We start from the raw sequence: 22,825 nt of genomic DNA, 5'->3' as shown, positions 1-22,825 counted from the left end.
ACCCCCCTTGATCCGGTCATCAGGGGCCAGGAGAGCAAGATCACATGGCATTTTCCTCTCTCAAACATGAACACCGAGGTCTGTCCCTTCTTTCAAAGCAATTCCTAGAAAAGTGGGGGTGGCCAGGGGAAGAAATGAAACCAGCCAGGTATAGATGACAAGGCAGGGCATCCAGCCAGATGAGAAGCACTAGGGCTCTGTCCACGAAGAGAGAGAAGAGCTGAAACGCGCATGGAATGTACATAGATCCTCCGTGAGTTGAATGTGATACTGGGGAGTCGGGAGGGTTTGCTGGGGCCACAGAGAGCAGGACACACAGTCACACAGAACAGGCCTCCTCAGAGGCCCTGTCAGGCCTTGTTCTCATCCTGCCTGGGTGTGCAACCACACTATCTACTCACCTCACCAAAAGCTTCCAGCAGCTTGTAGTTGTGAATGTGTTTTGGGGTGGACAGGCCCAATTATTTGGTTTTAGGACTGTCCTGGAAAACTGGAAACAGATCATTGTTTTGGGGGTCTGAGAAGTTCATGAGTTCTGATACGAAGCTCAAGAATGAAGATAGGGGCTTCCCTGGTGGCGCAGTGGTTGAGAGTCCGCCTGCCGATGCAGGGGACACGGGTTTGTGCCCTGGTCCGCGAAGATCCCGCATGCCACGGAGCGGCTGGGCCCGTGAGCCATGGTCACTGAGCCTGCGCGTCCGGAGCCTGTGCCCCGCAACGGGAGAGGCCACAACAGTGAGAGGCCCGCGTACCGCAAAAAAAAAAAAAAAAAAAAAAGAATTAAGATCGTAGGGTCCTTGTGAGAAGAGGTTACGTCTACTTTGTCTTCATTGAGTGATTCCAGTATGAGGGTTAGTGCCTTAACTGGAGTTGATCTTCAGAGGTGTTGGCTGGTTGGAGGAATGGGATTAAGAGACTGGAATGGAAGAAGGAAGGAAATGGAAGAGAAAGAGCACAGCCAGGAAAGTGAGAGGAAGGGATGTTGGGGAGAGAAAGGAGAGGGAGAAAGCAGAGAAAGGGGAAAGATACAGAGGGTAGAGGAACGAATACGCTTTGATTCTCCCGTTCCTTCAGTGGATATCTTTTGAGCATCTACCTACTAGGTGCCAGCCACAGGGCTAGGCAGAGGGGATATGGTGACATGCAGAGGAGACAGAGTCTCTACTTTTACAAAACCTACCTTGTATTGGGAGAGGTCAACTTCCAAAGAGTAACAATGAGTCATTCAAAATCACAAATTGTAATCAGTGCTATGAAGGAAACAAATGAGGGGTTGAGAGAGCCACGGTCAAGGCTGGGGAGAGAGGGTTCCATCTTTCAATTGTGTGATCAGAGACATCTTCTTGGAGGAATGAATTGCCCTTTTCTGGAACAAGGTACATTCTGGAAGAAGGAAGAAGAGGAGGCTGGGAAAGCTCCATTCCAGAATGAGACATTAAAAAACAAAGCAGGGGGCTTCCCTGGTGGCGCAGTGGTTGAGAGTCCGCCTGCCGATGCAGGGGATATGGGTTCGTGCCCCGGTCCGGGAGGATCCCACATGCCGCTGAGCCTGCGCGTCCGGAGCCTGTGCTCCGCAATGGGAGAGGCCACAGCAGTGAGAGGCCCACGTACCGGAAACAAAACAAAACAAAACAAAACAAAGCAGATCAAACAAAACGCTATGAGTCATGCAAACAGCCTCCGTTCTGTTGATATAGTGTAGTAAGTAGCAAGCCTATTCCACCAGGAAGTTAAAATGATCAGACAAACTATTCCATAATCTTAGAGACCCCAAGAGTAGGAAATGATCAGAAATGTAAGGAGAAATCAATTCACACAGTACTTTGCAAGTAGTTAGGAGGCTCTGGAAATAAACATAGACTCCGGAAAAGGATCACTAAGGGATTTCAGACTCATAAATAATCAATTAATGAGCTGCTTTATCTACGTAAAATGGAGAGGAAAAATAGCAAAGACCCAGGGTTTGAAGAGAGATTGGCTTGAAAAAAATTTTTTTAATAAATTGCAGTGTTTTGAGGCTTTGGAATTTAAAAACCATTCACTGTATTATTTCCTCAGCAGCAGAAAAAAATAACCTGCACATTTCACCATGCTGTCATTTTTAAACATTAGATTTTGACAGCCATGATAATCTTGCTTAAACTAGATTCGTTTCAGTATAGTTATTCATCGTGTGCCAAATAACCATCATTAATCCACGCCCCGTGTTCATCAGCTGCTCTACAGAGGTTTTCCATCTTCAACCCAGCCCAGGGTGCTGGTGTAGCCCCTCTCCTCCTCCTTGCCCCCATGGAGAAGGAGATTTCACAGTGTAACCCACGCCAAATGTATCTGTGAATGAAAAGTCACATCTGTTTTATTCACCTATGCACTCTTTTTTTTTTTTATTGGAGTATAATTGCTTTACAGTGTCATGTTAGTTTCTGCTATACAGTGAAGTGAATCGGCTATATGTATACAGACATCCCCCAGCCTTTGACCTCCCTCCCCCGCCCATCCCACCCATCTAGGTCATTACAGAGCACAGAGCTGAGCTCCCTGTGCTATACAGCAGGTTCCCACTAGCTATCTATTTTACACATGGTAGTGTATTTATGTCAAACCTAATCTCCCACTTCATCCCACCCTAACCCTTCCCCTCTGTGTCTACATGTCTGTTGTCTACGTCTGTGGCTCTATTCCTGCCCTGCATATAGGTTCATCTAAATGTCCACCTGTGCACTCTTGATTGCCCTTTCTTTTAGTAATAGCACGCAGTTTTCTCAGGGGAATTACTCTTCCCCCATTGCATGCAGTCTTAGAGCCCTGCCCGCCCCTGACTCGCACTTAACTAGTCACACCATCTCCTGGGAACCTGAGTCTGGGAATCCAAGAGCAGAAAGTAGGCAAGGCTGGTCCATCCTGGCAGCAATGCCAAGAAGCTGACATTAATTAGTCCCCACACCCAGACCCCAGGAGCCACCCCACTTCCTGCCCCAATTCAGCTTTCCCTCTGATTTTATGAGCTACCTCCTCTCTTTCCAAAGGAAAAAAAAATATTTTTTGCCTCACATGCTAGAATCAGAGTTGATTACTTGCAACCTAATATAGATTTATATTTCTTGAATATTTTAGGGCAAAGCAGTCTATTTATATAACAACTTTCCTAGCATTATCTTACCTCTCTGAAGAAATCGAGTTTGCCCCCCCCCCGCCAAAATTAAATGCTTTATCTTTTCTAAAACACGCTCTGATTTCCAAACTCTTCGCCATGATCAGGCCATTTTCTCCTCCTCAAATGCTCTTCCAGGCTTCTATTTCTAACTGTCAGAATCCTATCCTTACTATATAAGTCTAAGTTTAAGTAAAGCTTTACCAAAATGCCTTCCTTTCTATAAACTCTGAAAAAAAAAGTTCATTTCTGTACTATCTCCCTTAGAAGAGTATAAATTCCCCAAGGGCAGGGGCAGTGCCTTATCACCCAGTGACACCAATGCCTTGCATTGTGGTGAACAAATACTTGTTTCAATTCTATTCTCGCGGTATTTCGCGTCTCTTCCTCTGGAAAATTCTGAAGGGAAGGTAAACACGTGAATTGAATTCTGTCTGGGACCGAATTTCACATGGGATATTCAGTAGCTGTGGTTTCTAGCTGATCTTTGGGAAATCTACAAACCCCTAAATTTGTAAGCAGATATTCTTCATATATTTTTTCCAAAGACAGAGTCTAAAGCTTTCATTAGATTCTCAGAGAGATCTGTGACTCATAAAAGGTTAAGAAAGTCTGGCCACCTGCATGTCTAGAGGCAATTGCTGTAAAACATTTACCACCAATGTGCTATGTGTCTGGAAGGATGCCAGGCTCATTCCATTTAAGTTATCTTGTTTTAGCCTTCTAGCAGCCTAATGCAATAGTTCTTGTTATGGCAATAGCAATGATAATAGTAATGATCACAGCTTACATTTACGGGGTGTACCTTCTGTGTGCAGCGAGCACTGTTCCAAGTACTTCTAGATATGGATTCATTTACTACTTCCCCAAATCCTACAAGTGATATTTACAATTCTTCCCCCTTTTACAGTTAATGAAATTGAGGCCCAGAAAAATCATGTAATTTGCTTGCGTTCATGCAACTAAGGCAGAGTTCTGTACTGAAACCCAGCAGCTTGACTCTAAAGCTTGCTCCTTAGCCACTCTGCTGTTAGTTAGGTCACGGCTAACACATGGTACAGCTGGGATTCAAATCTGCATCATTTAACTTCTCTTTAGTGCCTCTAAACTGAGGCTAAGGGTTTCAGCAACTCACCCAAGTTTTTAGAACTAGGAGGTGGTAGAAGCCAACTTTGAACCTACCTGTCTTATTACCAAGCCTTTCAGAAGAATTTCAGTAAAGTAGGTGTTAACTCTTCACTAAATGTTTGACAGAATTCGCCTATGAAGCCATCTGGTCCTGGACTTTTGTTTGTTGGAAGATTTTTTAATCACAGTTTCAATTTCAGTACTTGTGATTGGTGTGTTCATAGTTTCTATTTCTGCCTGGTTCAGTCCTGGAAGAATTTGTCCTTTCTAAGAATTTACCCATTTCTTCCAGGTTATCCATTAATTGGCATGTAGTTGCTTGTAGTAGTCTCTTATGATCCTTTGTATTTCTGTGGTGTCCATTGTACCTTCTTTTTCATTTCTAATTTTATTGATTTGAGTCCTCTCCCTTTTTTTCTTGAGGAGTCTGGCTCAGGGTTTATCAATTTTGTTTATTTTCTCAAAGAACCAGCTTTTAGTTTCAGTGATCTTTGCTCTTGTTTTCTTCATCTCTATTTCATTTATTTCTGCTCTGATCCTTTTGACTTCTTTCCTTCTACTACCTGGGTTTTGTTTGTTCTTCTTTCTCTAGTTCCTTTAGGTATAAGGTTAGGTCGTTTATTTGAGACTTTTCTTGTTTCTTGAGGTAAAATTGTATTGCTATAAACTTCCCTCTTAGAACTGCTTTTGCTGCATCCCATAGGTTTTGGACTGTCATATTTTCGTTGTTATTTGTCTCTAGGTATTTTTTGATTTCCTATTTGATTTCTTCAGTGATCCATCGGTTATTTAGCAACATATTGTTTAGACTCTATGTCTTTGTGTTTTGCCTTTGAGTGATGCCCTCATTGGGCTTGGTCCTCTAAGGAGGCTGCAAAGAGAGGAAAAGTTTTCTTTTTGTAGTGGAGTCCCTAAACTACTTAGGAAGAGGCAAAAAACCTTCATCACCAATCTTAAACTCAGTGAAGGCAGGACATGTACACATAGCAGGCATTTGATAAATATTTGTTCATTCCATCAATCTGTGCGTTTACAAAAACAGAGGTAGTATCTAGGGCAATTCATTCAGGAGAGAATACTGGCAGGTGCTTAAGCAGGGGCTGTAAATCCAAATGACCGGGCAGGTATCGGAAAGGAGTGAAGTGACTCATTGGATTAAAAAAAAGGCAGCTATTGGGCTGGGGTCAGGTCACAGTTCAGAAGCACAAAAGCATGTTTAGATATTTGCACTCCCACTATCCTCACATCCACCCTCTTCACAGAAGTGCAGAAAAGTCACACAACTAATAGAGGAGTTGGGATTCAGACCTTGATAGTATAACTTCATGATGAGCACTGCTCTCTCCCAGCTGTGGATTATGTATGCGCAAGCGTGGAGGTGAATGCAAGTAAGGGAAACATCCTGGTGGAATGGAGTTCTCCCAAGAAAAGGAAAATCTCATAGTGTGTTGTGAGCAATTAGGAATTAGAGGGTGCTTGGATGTCACAGCAGTCTGTGAGTTTTATGTTTTGTTTTGTTTTGTGGCCGCGCCACGCGGCCGGGATCTTAGTTCCACAACCAGGGATTGAACCTGCGCCCTCGGCAGTGAAAGCTCCAAGTCCTAACCCCTGGACTGCCGGGGAATTCCCCAGTGGCATGTAATTTCTGAGTGGTAGAAATATTACACACCGTCTGCCAGAGGGGATGTGCGATGATGTCTTCATTCTTTGCTTTCCATCTTGAAGGTTTCTGTAAATAACCTCTAAGCAGGGGTCCTTTCCACGAGAAGGGAATGCCATCAACCCAACCAACAAGCACATCTTTATGATGCTCTTCTGACACTGGTAATTGATTTGCTCTAAGCCTTCTGTGCTGTCACTGACCTTTCTCATGGTCAGTGGCACACGTTTGCACTTTGATCCATCCTCCTCTAGCCCCAGCCCTTAAAGGCACCAGGAAGGAGGAGCCAGGAAGCTCAGGGGTTATGAGCTTATTGCTGATTTTATAACCCCTAGTCACCAAGAGGAGTCCAACAGGATTAGAGCGGAGTTCTCAACCTTGGCACTACTACAGTGGTGGGGCTTACTGTTCACTGAGAACATTTACAGCATTCTTGGCCTCTACGCACTAGATGCCAGTAGCAGCCTTGTCATGTATGACGAACAATGTCTCCCTCCAAACCCTGCCAGGTGGACCCCGGAGACTGCGGGGTAACATCACCCCTGGCTAAGAACCACTGGCTTAGAGATGCAAACACACACAAGGACACGTGTGCACATGCTCACCCACAGTGTGTATAGTCACCTTGACAGGGGGACTTCTTTTTGTGTTGCTTTTTGTTGTTGTTGTTTTCCTATTGTAGTACTTTGTTTGTTGTTTTTTTCCTTCACTTTGTTTCTGTTGGTCGGTTGCTTTTTAATCTGAAGAAGAACCTTTGCTTCCATCTTGACTCTAATTTTTCAAGTTGGTCCATTTCACAAAACCTTTTCAAAGAGTTGATTTTAACAGCTAATGCTATGGACCACCGCCGTGTGCTTGTCAGTCTGCTATGCATTTTACATGAGCTTTTTAAAAATTGAATCATCAAAATAACAGGGCAATCCTGTTACATCCATCTTGCGGATGAGGAAATTGAAACACAGGACGGTTAAGTCACTGGACCCAGGTCACACTGATTTTGAGTGACAGGGTTGGGATTCTGATCCAGGTTGTCTGCTGCCCTCATTCGCCTTCTTGTCTAAGATGCTATATTGCCCTCCTCTTTGGGGTAAAACCTCCAACATCACTAATGTGTGCTCCTTCAATTCCTGATCTCAGAATATCGACAAACGTGGTAAAATCTGAGCTACAGGTCACAATCACAGTCACGCGCTTTGAAATCCTGTGTGGTGTGCAGTTTATGGAAACGTTGGTTTCATCGCTGACACTGATAGTACACACATATCTTTCTCTTGTCACCACCAGAGTGTCTGTACGTGTTCCCCTGCCAGTGGAACTACCGTCCTGATCACTGCATGTATGGAAGCAATTGCAGAGCTGCCGAGCGGGAAGGCGTGTCTGTCCTTCATGGGAACCGAGGCGTCTACCATGATGAGAAGCAGCCAACTTTCAAAGCGCTCTATGAAGCAATCCGAGATGTAAGTGTGTTCTCAACCCCCATTCAGCAGACATGTACTTATCAGCATGAAGCAGTGCAGGCGTTTTGGTCACCCATCCCTTTGAAGGCCAAATAATTCCCAGAAGCATTGAGTTCTACCACTTTTCCCCAACCTCACTCACACTATGTCACCCCATCCACTTGCCACCTGATACTATACTTTGTCCACTCTTGACTTAATATTTCCAAGAAAGTCACTCATTTTTTTTTCTCTGAAATAAGTTTGCTGAAGGAGGAAGTGTCCTATCAGAAAGAGAAACCCTTGGTAACTGACTATACTGTTGAACTGAATGAATAAGCATTTTCAGAACTCTAATGGAAAACTGATGAATTCATAAAAGTGTTAACAAAAGATCAAGATGAAAAAAAAATTAATTACATGGGACTGAGTGAACTGATGAGGATGATTATAATTTTTGTGACTTTCTGTTTGAATAAAAAAAAAAAACTCCCCCCCCAAAAAAAGAGAACAGTAAGCAAAAAAAAAAAAAAAAAAAAAAAAAAGAAAGAGAAACTCTGTGCCATTTGCCGTAATAAAGGGTCAGAAGTTAGGATATAGGTAATACAATAAAAATAAAATATTATTCAGCTCAGGCTAAGTGTGTTGCCTGGTTGCCAGCTCCACCCTATTGAACAAGCAGGTGTCGCGGTGGTCATTTAGGACAGCGGTCCCCAACCTTTTTGGCACCAGGGACGCATTACAAGGAAGACGATTTTTCCACAGATGGGGTGGGAGGGTGGGAGGGCGTGGGGTATGGTTCAGGCAGTAATGCCAGCGATGGGGAGCGGCACATGAAGCTTCGCTTGCTTGCCCGCTGCTCACCTCCTGCTGTGCAGCCCAGCTCCTAACAGGCCGCGGACCGGTACCAGTCCGAGGACCAGGAGTTGGGGACTCCTGAGTTAGGACCAGGAGTCAAACCAAAGTGACAATCAAGTCTTTATTTATGGACTGCCACAGTGCAAGCAAGAGTCAAGAAGAGGCGCCAGCTCTTGGTGGTCCATTTTTATACACCAAAGGATGCTGGCTGAGGGTCAAGTGGCTGCAACACGGAGGCAGGAATATCTCCTGAATAAAAGGCTTTTGCATCTTTATGGACCCATGAACCTTGGGGAAGAGGAGAGGGAAGGAAGAGGGGAGGAAGAGAAAGGTACCCCCCCACACACCTCCCAAAGGAGGCCTCCACATGGAGGTGCTTGGGGCAGGGATGCAGATGTGCGTATAAACCAGGGTGGCTTATACACACAAAGAAAACTGCAGCTCGCTGCCATGCACCAAGTCTGGGAGGGCAGCTTTCCCCTGAGACCTGCCAGACAGCCTTGTAATTGCCTCTGGCTGAGTGTGAAGATCACACCAACTATTCTGGCATGGAGCTGAGGCCCCCTCTTACTCCCTTGAAGAGGCTGATTTTAGCAGGAGCAGTTAAAGACCTATGTGAACTATCTTCTTGCAGTAACTGGGAAGGTCGAAAGGACCTTGCTTTGTGGTTCACCACCTAATATCACGTCAAGTACTGCCTGCTGGAACCTGCATCCCTCACTTTGGGAAACACTGCTTTCCACATTGCCTTTCACCTTGAAGTTGCTGGGGCAGAACCAGCAACAGCTACTTTCAGAGATTTCCCTTTTGAAACTTTCATTCCAAAACATAGAGTGTAGGGGTCGGCCAACTTGGGCCAAATATTGGGCCAAATCTGGCCTGTTTTTGTAAGACATGTGGGGTAAGAATGGTTTCTTAAATAGTTGGGAAAAAAATGAACAGAAGAATATTTCGTAACACAGGAAAGTTTTATGAAATTCACATTTCTCTGTTCATATAGTCTTATCGGGACACAGCAACAACTGTTCATGTTATGTATTGTCTGTGGCCACTGGTATGCTACAAAGGCAAAGATGAGTAGCTGTGACAGACAGTAAGGCCCACAGAGTCTGAAATATTTACTATCTAGCCCTTTACAGAAAAAATTTGCCAACCCCTGACAGAAGGCATGTAGACTTTATTAGAGGCTTTTTTCCTTGGGGATCTGGGAACCCTCATGATTCATGAAATGGATTTGGCAGGAGTGAGGTGAGGGTGAATCCTGCAATATAGTAATGCATTTTTGCACGTATGAAAGTATGCATTTTGCTAAGGAGAATCCCAGAGTATTCCAATTCTGGAGTCCACAGAATTGTCTTCTGTGGAGGGAAAGAATTTCACGAGCCAATAAACTAACACCTCTTTCTTCTCCTGGGATTCCTGCTGTTGTTTCTCAAAAGCCAGGTGATTTAATTACATAGAAAATTTGTTCTGTACTTAGTGATATCACATTTAGATATTCAAACACTGCCTCCAGGCGCAAACCCATTCAGGAGTACAAATGGAAGTTAAATAAGAATGCAGCAGACGTGGCCATCAGAGCCATGCCCCAGGTTGTTTTGTAATCTGTCAGCCCTGGCCTGGGATTGAGCAACTACATACGGTTCTAGAATTACAATCGGTCTTGTTTGTTTTCTGGGTGGATCAGAAAGAGGGCCATAAATGATCCTGCATACTACACTCACTGATTTTCCTCAGTTGGGACTAAAAAGACAATTTTCGTTCATGCATTTCAATCAGGACAATCACTAACCCCATCCTGAAACTCGAGTAAATATAGACAGACTTCATCATAAAAGACCTACTTCTCCACTTGCCACTGTGCACCCCAGTGCAGTGGGGGTCAGGGCTTGGCTTTGGGCATCGACAGACCTGGGTTCAGGTCCCAATTTTGTCACTTTCTGGTAATTAGTCATTAACTCTGTGCTCTTGACTTACTGAGCCTCAGTTTCCTCATCTGTGAAATGGGAATAAGAATATTATCTACCTCATAAAACGTGTTGTGAGAATTCAACAAAATGATTGTTTTTACACTTTTAGTACAGCACCCGACATAGAGTTATTCTCAATAATTAGAAGTTTCACACTCTTTTCTTTTCTTATCTTGTCCACATTTTCTCATTTGCTCTCTCTCTTCCCCTCTATAAATATTTTTCCTCTCTCTCTCTCTCTCTCTCTCTCTCTCTCTCTCTCTCGCTGTATGTCTCTTTCTTCCTTCATCTCTCTCTGAAAATATTCCTCCTGTCCCTCCCTCTTCCTTCTTTTCCCTCCCCTTCTCTCTCTCTCTCCCTCACACACACACACACAAACACACATACTCACATACCCTAACCTTGTGTGTATGTTTGTGTGAAGGGTAAGTGTGATCTCCCCCCATCATGACCCAAGGAAAATTATATACGAGGCAGACATTCTGCCAGTAATTTTTTCAACAATCATCTCTGAAGAGCTTATTTTACGCAGGAACAATTCTAGGTTCTGGGAACTCAGAAGTCAACAAGACTGACAAAGTGCACTCCTCATGAAGCGTATATTTTGGGTGAGGAAGCCAGACAGTACTCACATAAACCAAGAAATCAATAAAACTCTTATCAGATAGTGGAAGGTTAAAAGGTGACCAGAGCAGGGTGATGGGCATCCAGGATGGAGAGGAAGGTTCACGAGCTCGGGTCCTCAGGGAGGCTTCTGCCAGCCTGAGCCTTGATCCCTGGGACAATCTGGGGAGAGATCCTGCCAAGTAGAAGAAATAACCTGGGAAAAGTCCCTGAGTCAGGAGTAAGTCTGTGTGCCCACCGACTGGGAAGAGGCCACAGTAACCAGAATGAACAGAAAAGGGAAGCGAGGAGGAGATGAACAGGGAGAGTTCCAGGTCACATTGAACCTTTGGGGACAGGAGAGGGGTTGGAATCTTACTCTAATTGCAGCGGGAAGCCCCTGCAGGAAAACGACCTGCTCTGATTTATGCTTTAAAAATATCTCCATGGGGACTTCCCTGGTGGCGCAGTGGTTGAGAGTCCGCCTGCTGATGCAGGGGACGAGGGTTCGTGCCCCGGTCCGGGAAGATCCCGCATGCCGCGGAGCGGCTGGGCCCATGAGCCGTGGCTGCTGGGCCTGCGCGTCCGGGACCTGTGCTCCGCAGCGGGAGAAGCCACGGCGGTGAGAGGCCCGCATACCACAAAAAATAAATAAATAAGTTAAAAAAAATCTCCATGGTAACTTGGTGCAGGGGGTGCAAGAGTGAAAACAAAAAGGCTAGCTATGAGACTTACTGCAGCCTTCCAGGTGAGAGATGGGGCTGGCGTGCACTTGGGTGGTGTCGGGAAGATGAGAGGCTGGACTCGGGATGTGCTGTAGAGGTAGAGTTTACGGTACTTGCTGTTGCACCGGGTGAAGGATGTGGGGGAAAGAGGAATCAAGGAGGGCTCCACGGTTTTGACCTATTCTGTTCCTGTCACTGGGGATACAGTGATGAAAAGGAGTTTATCAATGGTCTAAATTGTGCTGTGAAAGAAAGTGTTCCAAACATGGTCTCGGACAGAACCTTTTTTTTGCATTACATAATGTGTAATCTCCTTCTGGGAGGAAATTCACATTTCTGATAAACATGCTTAAGCAATATTTCTGACGAACTTTAAGGGATTAAGACTTGTTCTAGGAAACTAGACACCCACCCACTCTGCTGTCAGGCAATAGTATCTGACTTTGCATCATTCTTACTTCCCTTTTGTTTTTTTCTCTAGTCTTTTTGTTTAGAATGTCCTTGCCAACAATGAATCTTTGACTTGACCTACTAGAGGCCTTTTCCTCCTCATGAAGGAGGAAAGACTGTAATAAAGTCTTTCATTCGACAAGACTGTAATAAAACTTTGACTCTTGCTCATAATTAGGTGGTCTGAAAGATTTATTTTGGGAAATACAGACACATTCCATAGGAAAACAAGAAAATTTCTTTTTAAAGTCCAATATTAAGTGGGAAAAAACCAACAACCAATATTTGGTATCTGAATTACTAAAATAAAGTTCACTGATGATACATTTCACTAGTAGTTGTTAAACTCTGAACTTCATGAGATTACCATAGTTCCTTCATTAAGATTGCTACAAAGGCAAGATATATGAACAATCCAGTGTTTTATTGTAGTAGATTTCAAGTATCTACTTGAGTCTTTTTTAAAAATTTCATTGAAGTATAGTTGATTTACAATGTTGTGTTAATTTCTTCTGTACACCAAAGTAACTCAGTTATACATATATGTATTCTTTTTCATATTCTTTTCCATTCTGGGGTTTGTCACAGGATATTGAACATAGTTTCCTGTGCTATACAGTAGGACCTTGTTGTTTATACTTGAGTCTTGCATCTACTCAGCAAGGGCATGCTATAGGATATCCTGACCTGGGAAATATACTTCACTCTTAGATTTTAAGAGCTTTTAGAACCCAAATAAATCGTCTTTTTTTTTTTTTTTTTTTTTTTTTTTAAGAGGTAAAGAGACAGGCCCCAAAAGGGTAAGTGATTGCCTGGGGTTGCACAGGACTGAATCAGGATTTGAACCTTGAATCAGGATTTGAACCTCGGTCCTGGGAGGTCCCTTCCTCTGTATCTAAAAACGTACCAAGCTGTGCCTGCATGCTTACAGTAATACCCTGTGTCATTTCTCAGTAAGTTATTTGCGTTTTAAATGGCATTTCAGTAACTAAAATACACTTTTCTTTTTTTTTTATTTTTAACTCATCTTTCAGTTTCCCTTTCAAGACAATCTCTTTCAATCCATGTATTACCCTCTTCAGCTGAAGTTTTTGGAGACTGTGCACACTTTATGTGGACGAATCCCACAAGTTTTTCTGAAGCAAATTGAGAAAACCATGAAAAGGGCTTATGAGAAACATGTCATCATCCATGTTGGCCCGAACCAGAGGCGCTGAGTATTTCCTGTTGTCGCAAGTCAACTAGGCATCTCATGAACGAGGAAATACTCATCTTCAAGCTGCCTGGATCTCTTTTATGTGAATATTTCATGGTGCTCTATGACAACGAAGTTTAAAAAGACTTGTTAAGTGTTGCTAAATCAGTTGCCCCTAAATGGAAATATGCTTTAATTTTTTTCTAAAGTGCTATTTATCTCTCTGTTTTTTTTTAAAAAAATGATATTATTGCTCACTTAACATTGTTGAAGTAGGTTGAGCTACCTGTGAAAAGGAACTCTTGTGAACCTTCTGATTCCCAAGTGTCTGAGGCAATGTCAGTGGCATCTGATGTGGCACATTTTATCCACTTTTCTTGAGACTCTTTCTATGCAATGGGTTCGCCCCACCCCTTGTTATAAAAGTAATACATGCTTGTTGTAAAACAAATTTTTAAAACTTATAGAGAATATATAGGTCATTGGACCAAAATCAAAATGAGATTAGCCATAATCCTATCAACCAGGGAAAAAGATTTTTATTTTAGGGTAGTCCCTTCTAGCCTTTTTTTCCCTACTTCTATATTTACTTGCGGGTTGTCTTTTCCATCGTATAAACATGTATCTAAAACAGGTAGTCTAAGTGAAAGTGGGACCCTATGCTGAGATTTTTATGTAGGAGACTAAAAATTTAGACGAAATGATGATGCCTACAATGCTTTATTTAAAATACGTCTGGGACAGAGATCAAGATTAGTAGACCGACCACCTGAGACGAGATTAAGGGAACACAAGCCCTGCTCACACCCTAATCTTGTCAGAGGTCCCACCTCACCATTGTTATAAAACCCCTCATCAAATCCTCTGGGGTGGGGACACATAGTTTTTCAAGGCAGGAGCCTGCTGTATCCCCCTTTGCCTGGCAAAGCAATAAAGCTATCCTTTTCTACTTCAAAAAAATACATCGGGGAGAAGCATTTGGATTTTAGCTAATTGGGCAGTGATAAAGGATGAAGCATATCTGGGGGTGTTTTTTAAGAAAAACTGTTCAGATTTTTCCAAATCGTAAGACATGTCTATGCAGCCACAGCTTCTGAAAGGAAATTCAGTAATTGTGTTAAACCTAAGCGGTCTATTTAGCAGAGATGTGATTTTGTGCTGACCCAGAGACAAAAGCATTTTATCTCTTTAGTAGGTGTGGCCTTCTCTCTTTAAACTCTTGGGCAATAGGTGGAAATTAAAGGCCGACTTGGAATGTAATGTGTACAAATAAATAGTTCAGTGGATTCCACTGGCAAGAAAATTCATCTTCCCACCAGCCTTAGAAAGGTCTCTCAAATTTTTTTTTTCTTCTCTAGGGTTATCTGGCTGATAGCCAAGGTGTGTCTTATCACCTAGCTACAGTAGAGGAAGTTCGGTATTCTTTCCCCAAAGGAATCAAAGTTAATCCCTAGTTGCTCCTGTAGCTGCTATTAGCATAAGGGCATTTTGCATAATGCTTTATTTATCTCAAAAAACGTGTGTGTAAATGATCTCCTTGATGTTTGCAACAACTTAGTGAACTTAGTAGGGGCTTGTACCATCTCCACTGGGCAAATAAGGAAATTGTAATACAAAGAAACAAATATATTCCATATAATGACTGTTCTATCAGACGCACAGATGTGTATAAGATACATCCCGTTCCCCAGAGAAATTTTTGAAAACAAAAATATTAAATATTTTTCATCATATATAGACAGTGATCTGAAAGTATAAAAGGAAAATTTTTGTTTTGGTAATGCAAATATGGTATCCGATATATTGGAATCCAGTAGGATATCATAGGTTCTATAACAGCAGAAAAAGTCTTACCCTGAAAAAAAAAAAAGAAAGTCTCAGCACTACCAAAGAATATATAGGTATCGATCAATATTAGTATGCAGCACCATTATGGTAGTAACAAATGTAAATCTAAAATGGTTGAGTAATACCCATACTTTCCTTTTGATAAGTTGGGTGACCTGTGGTTTGTTATTTTTGTTAAGGGAAATTACCATTATGATGTGAAACTCTTATCTTTGCTGTTGTATTTTCTATTTCCTCATTTTACCACTGAAGGTGACATCATTCATTATTTGATTTCTAAAGCATGTGGGGGGAATTTCGGGATTGTGTTTTGGACTGGGAAAATGCATTCTGTATCCCACAAATAGGATTTTGGTGAAAGAGCCAGGATGTGAAGATGATTCCCTGACTTCCATTCCAGTGTTCTTTCTACTTGTTCAGCACAGCCAGCAAACCCCACAGATGTCACTCAGATTTGCTGGTGGCTCACAGACCGAAAGAAGTTCCTTTCCTCCTTTGGCAAGTCCCACAAAAAATCTGCTTGTAAAGACATGGCGTACAGCAATTCCTTGTCTTTTATGAGAGTCAGCTTTACCCACAACTCTCAATTGGGGGTTCTAGTCTGAAGATGCACAATAGGATTTCCAGCAAAGGTCAGTGATAGAACTCTAGAACATTCTAGAATGATGCATTATGAGACTGTGAAACCTTAGAATTTGGTGTGGTTTTCTGCCTGGGAATTCCTTTGCTGTATCCTGAAATGTTAGGTGAGTTCGGTGGAGAATTTAGAAAAACTCTGATCTTCTAATCCCCATGCCAAAAAGTGCTAATTATTTTTTATAGTTAGGATGTTGCCATGAGGCAGTATTTTCTCTGCTTGTGATAATTTCCAGAAAGCTACTACATTAGCGCCTTTGAAATATGAAAACCACAATTTTAATTCAGTGGACTCCTGAAACATGCAGTCTGTGGTCTGAAGTTTGCCAGAGGTTACGTTGCCCCCTATGGCACATCGAATCTGTGGGACGACCATGAGACTGGATCTCTTCTGTCCTCCTATCTTCTCCTGTCCTCTCCTTGTTTCCTTTAAAATTCTGTTTAAGACATGGCTACAGAGTTCCACTGGAGAATGAAAGAACACTTTCTAATAGCAAAGTGTAGTATTTTTGTGTGCATGGATATTAGAACTTTCAATAGCAGGGTCACTAGAAATGCTGACCATATTTTTCTTGCTGAGTTTTTCTTTTCCCAATATAAATCTCTGGAATTCTGACTTACATCAGAAATTCCAGTATTTGAAAAATTAACTGGCTAGAAAATCTAAGTTTTCTTTCAACTTCCAAGACAATTTAGCATTTAGGGTATATTGCTCCAAGCTTAACTATTTATTTGAAATGTCTATTCCATATTCAGTGTGTCCACTGCAAATTGTGACTTTTACTGAATTTATTATTGAAATGGATATTTATACGGACGTATAGAAGTTTGTGAGTATTTATTTCATTGCAGTTATGGTGTTTATAAAACAAGCAAACTGTACAAAACCTTACTCACAGTCACAAAATAGTGATCCAATAATGGAATAATCACTCCAACCCATCCTGAAGATGCCACAGCATATATACAGATTTAGGGTTATGTATAAATATTGCCTGATACTTATACAAAAAAGATAAATCACACGTATTGGATAAACCAAAATGAATATGATTTCATGACTGAATTCAAAAATATGTTGAATTCAGAAATATGTTGAATGCCATGAGAGTACAAATCATTATCTCCTCATTTATTAGTATGGTAAGCAAGCTTTTTTATGTGTTTCTGTTTCTCTCCTACTTTTTCATCTTCCTCTTTTTCATTTTTTCCTTTCCCTTCCTGTCTTTTTTTTTTTTTTTTTTTTGAGGTATGCGGGCCTCTCACTGTTGTGGCCTCCCCCGTTGCGGAGCACAGGCTCCGGACGCGCAGGCCCAGCGGCCATGGCTCACGGGCCCAGCCGCTCCGCGGCATATGGGATCCTCCCAGACCGGGGCACGAACCCGTATCCCCTGCATCGGCAGGCGGACTCTCAACCACTGCGCCACCAGGGAGGCCCTCCCTTCCTGTCTTTGATGTTAGCTTCTCAGTGGTACCAAGATGCTTGGCATTAGTGGCAGAGCCAGAGCACTTGGGGATCCCTGTGCAGGCAGAACTAACTTCTAATCCTAAAATCAGATCTTTAGGATGAGAATTTTCCAAAAATTAAAAAAAAAATTACACAATACGTACAGACACACACACACACACACCCCTCACATGCTTTTTAAAGAAAGACAGCATCTATTTGTGCTCTGTGAATTGAAGAATCATAGATGGTGACACCTTAGGTGAAATCATTTCACAATTGCCGTGCTGGCATTTAAAAAGCTGATGAGATTTCTCTGGCAAACAGAGAAATTTTCACAGGTCAAAACTGGAAATATTCTCTTGAGTCTTCAAGATAAAGCACTTTGTTTGTATCACCATATGCATGAACATGTAAGAATCAGATGCAATTTCTGCTTCATCAGTTTTACATGTTTGTGTTGTCACTGAAAAGTGCACCAATTGTTTATAGCTCCCAAGGAGAACCTGAATGCATTTTTTATGTTGGAAAACTTATTTTTTAGTGATTTTTCTTTGGGACAAAATGAGCATATGAAAGAACACTCCAAAGAAAAGGAATTATTACGGCAAATTAAAAGGGACATAAGTATTATGATTTAATTACTATCTTGTCTTTTAAAATGCCATCTCCTGTTTTACTTTTTTTTAATTAAAAGCTTTTTAAAAAGTCTTGTCTTTTGGTGTTATTTTGGAAGTGTGTTACTTTTCTTTTGTAAGATTTCAAGTTTAAGATTTTATAATATTAAATAGTAATATTTAAGTCGTTCCAGCTATTAAAGAGATATTTGGTTTAGCAAGTAGTTTAGCCTATTGCGAAAAATCATTAAAAATCTTCTTTGTTTATAAAATACCACACTATAAATCATGTTATTTGTCTTTAAAGGTGTCTGGTGTTTGAGATACAATGAAGAAAATTTGGAAAATGTGAAATTAGTTCTTGCATTCTTATATTTTATTCAGCAAAATTGAACCTGACTTGTTAGCTACTAACATAATCAAAAATAACATACCAAGGGTTTTGAGTCTACATAAAGGTTTTTTTCCCCCAATACCTAGACTCTTAAAAATCAGCACAAGGTATTCTGTTCATCTACTGAGTTTCCTCCTCATATTTTAAAACTTTTTAAAATGCTAAGGTATTTGGATATGGTTTTCTGGAATAACTGGGAACCCACATCAAATTATTATGTGAGCTATGAGAGTCAGGTACTATATTTAGACAACATTAACTTTAAATCCTAGTTCCACCATTTTCTGCCTGCATGTGACCTAGGCAACCGTTTTGACCATCTTTGTGCTTCAGACTTCCCACTTACTAGAACAGGACAAGGATTCCTCATAGGTGGTTGTGAGGAACAAACACAAAAACATGAAATTCCAAGATTCTAAAAATTCCTTGTTTGTGGCCCCCTTACCTCCAGTAAATACATGGCTGATGGATTTCTTAAAGAGTATCATATTGAAAAAAATGGCATTTTTAGGGACTTCCCTGGTGGCGCAGTGGTTAAGAATCCGCCTGCCAATGCAGGGGACACGGGTTTGAGACCTGGTCTGGGAAGATCCCACATGCTGCGGAGCAACTAAGCCCGCGAGCCACAACTACTGAGCCCGCATGCCACAACTACTGAAGCCCGCGTGCCTAGAGCCTGCGCTCCACAAAGAAGAGTAGCCCCCACTCACGCAACTAGAGAAAGCCCGTGCACAGCAGTGAAGACCCAACACAGCCAAAACAAACAAATACATTTTTTAAAAATGGCATTTTTATTTATTAGTCTGCTATGGGGTCAGATGTTTACTTACCAGAGGGTCCACATGCTGAAGTCCTGCCTTCCTTGTCTTTTTAGAGGAACACAGGTGGAAAAGTTTGAAAATCTCTGACTTCAGTAGTTTTACGGTTCCCAAAGCTATCCTGTTTCTGTTTGGTTCCTATCACACCCTTTAGCTCTTCATAGCTTACAAGTAGCCCTCCTGTCCTTGATCATGATCTCATAATGTTCCCCCTTCTTCTCCTCCTTCATGGTTCCCTAAGTCAGTCAGTGTCACCAGTCCACCCCCTGCCTTATCCTAGAAACCTGCTCATTACTTTTTTCGCCCTCTGTCACATTTCACATCACCCTCATCACTACATCGTCACATCCCCATTGACGCACCCCACTCCTGATACGGATTTCTGTACATCTCTTCAAATTGCAAGTGACAGCACAAACAACTCAAACTAGTACCAAAAAAAAAAAAAAAAGTGTATTGCTTCTACCTCCAGAATATTCACTGAGTCAGTCAGAAATTCCTCTATTTTCACTGTTGTCTCCACTCAAACCATTACTCCCTGGATTCCTCTCTTCTCTGAGCTGGATTGTTGTTCTAATGCCTTTCTTATTTCTCTGCATTCAGTCTGGTCCCCTCCAAACCCTAACCCATCCCCACCCTGTGTAAAGCTCCTCAGTGTTTCCCCTTTGCTCCTAGAATAACGTCCGAAGTTCTCAGGAAGTCCCTGTGTATCTACCTCCTACCGATCTCCCTGGTTTCATTTGAGTTCTTCCTCAGTTCGCTAATGTTCACTTATGCTAGTTTGTTTTTCTGTTCCTTTAGGAAGCTGAGCTCTTTCCCGTCAGGGGGCTTTGCACATGCTTGGAATCATTTACCCTAGAAATTCACCTGGCAAATTCTACTATCCTTCAGGTATCGATTTAAATATCCTTTCCTTGTGGAAGGTTCCCTGGATCCCCTACATAAAGGCAGTTCTGCCTCTTATATTCCCTCATATAATCCTGGCCTTTTTCTTTGCGGTATGTTTTATCACAGCAACAATACTTATTTGCGTGAAACTCTGAGTTAATTGACTGCCTTTCCCACTAGATACAAAGTTCTTTGAGGGTACAGTCCTTGGTGTTCTTTTCCCCTGCTCTATGTGCATCACCTAACTCAATGGCTGATACATTTCTGGTGCTCCAAAAATATTTACTGAAAAGAAGTGAAGTGATTCTGCTGCACCATGAACTGGGACCAGTTCCTGTCAGTGAAGCTTCGTAACACACTATACTTATTTTGAGTGTTGTTTCCAAAAACTGTTTCTCCTACAAATGTTCAGGGTGCTGGGTTATAATAACCCATTCTCTAAAGTATCATTAACTAAAAGTATATTTATTTATTTAATTTCTTGGAAATTTATTTACTTGCCCATAAAATGACTTGGTTGGGTCAGACAGTGCTTAAGTTCCTTTCTACCTGAATGCTCTGTGTTCATGTAATCTCTCTTTTATGTCTCTGTTGTGGACATTTGTGGGATTTTGGCTGCCTGGAAACAACCCCACTCCTGGTGCCAATTTCTGTATTAGTTCAAAACTTTTTAAATTGCAAGTGACAGCAAATACAACTTAAATTGATATAGAGGGAGAGAGCATGTATTGGCTCATGTAAGTGAAAAATCCAGAAATAGCTCTGGATTCAGAGGCTTAATCGATGTCAAGGGAAATGTGTTACTCTAAAATGCTTTTTTTCATTAATATTTTACTGAAAACTACACATCCTTCTAGGATTCCAGCCATAAAATTTTCATGTCATTTCAATAGAATCATTCCATCTTTGGAAAAATACATTGTCTCTGCGTGCAGCCAAAAAATGGTACTGTCAACTTGGGTCAAAACATCAAGGGGACTTTCCTGGTGGTCCAGTGGGTAAGACTTCAGTCCCAGTGCAGAGGCCCAGGTTCGGGGAACTAAATCCCACATGCATGCTTCAACTAAGAGTTTGCATGTTGCAGCTAAGAAGTCTGCATGTCACCCGCATGCCACATCTAAAAAGATCCCACATGCTGCAACGAAGATCTGAGTGCTGCAACTAAGACCCGGTGCAGCCAAAATAAATAAATAAATAAATAAATAAATATTTTAAAAATCAAGTTTAGGGCTTCCCTGGTGGCGCAGTGGTTGAGAGTCCACCTGCCGATGCGGGGGACACAGGTTCGTGCCCCGGTCCAGGAAGATCCCACATGCCTCGGAGCGGCTGGGCCTGTGAGCCATGGCCCCTGAGCCTGCGCATCCGGAGCCTGTGCTCCGCAATGGGAGAGGCCACAACAGTGAGAGGTCCGCGTACTGCAAAAAAAAAAATCAAGTTTAAAACTTGATAGCTATTTATAATGGTTCCCCTGATATTCTGCTGTTCTTTGCATGTGCATGGTGATTTAGGAGAAAGTCAACATAAAATTAAGAGTTTGTGTTCAGTTGAGATGAAATTTAGATAAAGTCAAGAACTAATTAGGAAAATAGTTGGTGTATTACATGTTGAAATGTCAGCTTCTTAAGGTTGCTGTCTATTTAAATACCACAGTATGTGGCATGTAATGGATGACCAGCACAGCATGCCCTGCCTTATTTCCTTAACACGCATTATTTCCATGAATGCCAGCTTAGAATCTAATTTCCAGCCCCTGTGACTCTCTGCCTGAAGACTCTCCTTTTCCACTGCAGCCTGCTCTACTTGCCTATGGGCAGGCTGGAAGTGTTGGAAAATTAACACATCTGGAAGTAGCTCTCAACCATTGAGTGACGGGAATTGGTGGATTAATACCCCAGCTCCTTTGCCTCTCAACTCTTAGTTGTCTGTTCTGGAGTTCCATCCCAGAATTCTACACTGGGAGCAAGCTCAGACTGCCCACACTAGTAACTTCCTTGATAATATATTCTTTACTGGCTTCCTTCCCTTCTCTGTCTCACTTCCCCACTCTTCGACCAGCCTTTCCTTGGATTTGGGCCCCACTGTACTGAAATCTGTGTTTCATCATCTGCAACTGATAATTTTTTATATGAGTAAAGTAATTGAATTTCAGTAATGCTTATGATCTTATTTTACTTATTATGAGAATTCTTCTTCTTCCTTGTCCTCCTCCCTCTCCCCCAGCTTAGATCCCCAAATGCTTTGAATTCTATTATCCATTATTTTCCTTTTTAAGCTATGCACTTTAAATGCATCACATTTTAGACTAGGATTTTTGTTTTGTTTTTGCATTTATGACTTGTGTTTAGCTACTCATTAATATTTTTGTACAACTTTGTTAGAGTATAATTGAAATGCAATAAACTACTTATATTTAAAAGGTACAACTTGATTGATTGTAACTTATGTATGCTCCCTTGAAACCATCTTCACAGTCAAGATAACAAATAGTTCCATCACCCCTAATAGTCTTTTCATACCCCTTTCAATCCATCCGTTCCTCCACCCCTGTTCCCAGCTACCTGTTGATCTAATTCTTGTTACTATACATGAGTTTGCATGTTCTAGGATTTTACATAAAAGGAATCATACATCATGTACTCTTTTTGCTTGGCTTTTTTCACTCAACATCATTGAGATTCATCCATATTATTGCATGTATCCATAGTTCATTTCTTTTTTTTTTTTTTTTTTTTTTTTTTGCGGTACACGGGCCTCTCACTGTTGTGGCCTCTCCCGTTGCGGAGCACAGGCTCCGGACGCGCAGGCTCAGCGACCATGGCTCACGGGCCCAGCCGCTCCGCGGCATGTGGGATCTTCCCGGACTGGGGCATGAACCCACGTCCCCTGCATCGGCAGGCGGACTCTCCACCACTGCGCCACTGGGGAAGCCCAGTTCATTCCTTTTTATTTCATCCCCCTATTGATGGATTTGCTTGTCTCCAGTTTTTGGCTATTACAAATA

At 41.9% G+C, this 22,825-nt stretch overlaps 1 protein-coding gene across 1 annotated transcript in view; it reads left to right on the top strand.

Moving 5' to 3' along the window:
- Window positions 1-17,815, top strand: part of GXYLT2 (glucoside xylosyltransferase 2) — an 83,374-nt gene extending 65,559 nt beyond the window's left edge. The window contains exons 6-7 of the mRNA XM_082639799.1: window positions 7,224-7,396; window positions 13,016-17,815. Coding sequence (XP_082495925.1) covers window positions 7,224-7,396; window positions 13,016-13,198 — 356 coding nt within the window. The 3' untranslated portion in view covers window positions 13,199-17,815. The remainder of the gene's footprint in view (window positions 1-7,223; window positions 7,397-13,015) is intronic.
- The last annotated feature ends 5,010 nt before the right edge of the window (window positions 17,816-22,825 follow it).

Source organism: Mesoplodon mirus, assembly GCF_964341445.2.
Source record: "Mesoplodon mirus genome assembly, chromosome: 12".
In the NCBI taxonomy this organism is placed as follows: Eukaryota; Metazoa; Chordata; class Mammalia; order Artiodactyla; family Ziphiidae; genus Mesoplodon; species Mesoplodon mirus.
This window is presented reverse-complemented; position numbering and strand designations above follow the sequence as displayed.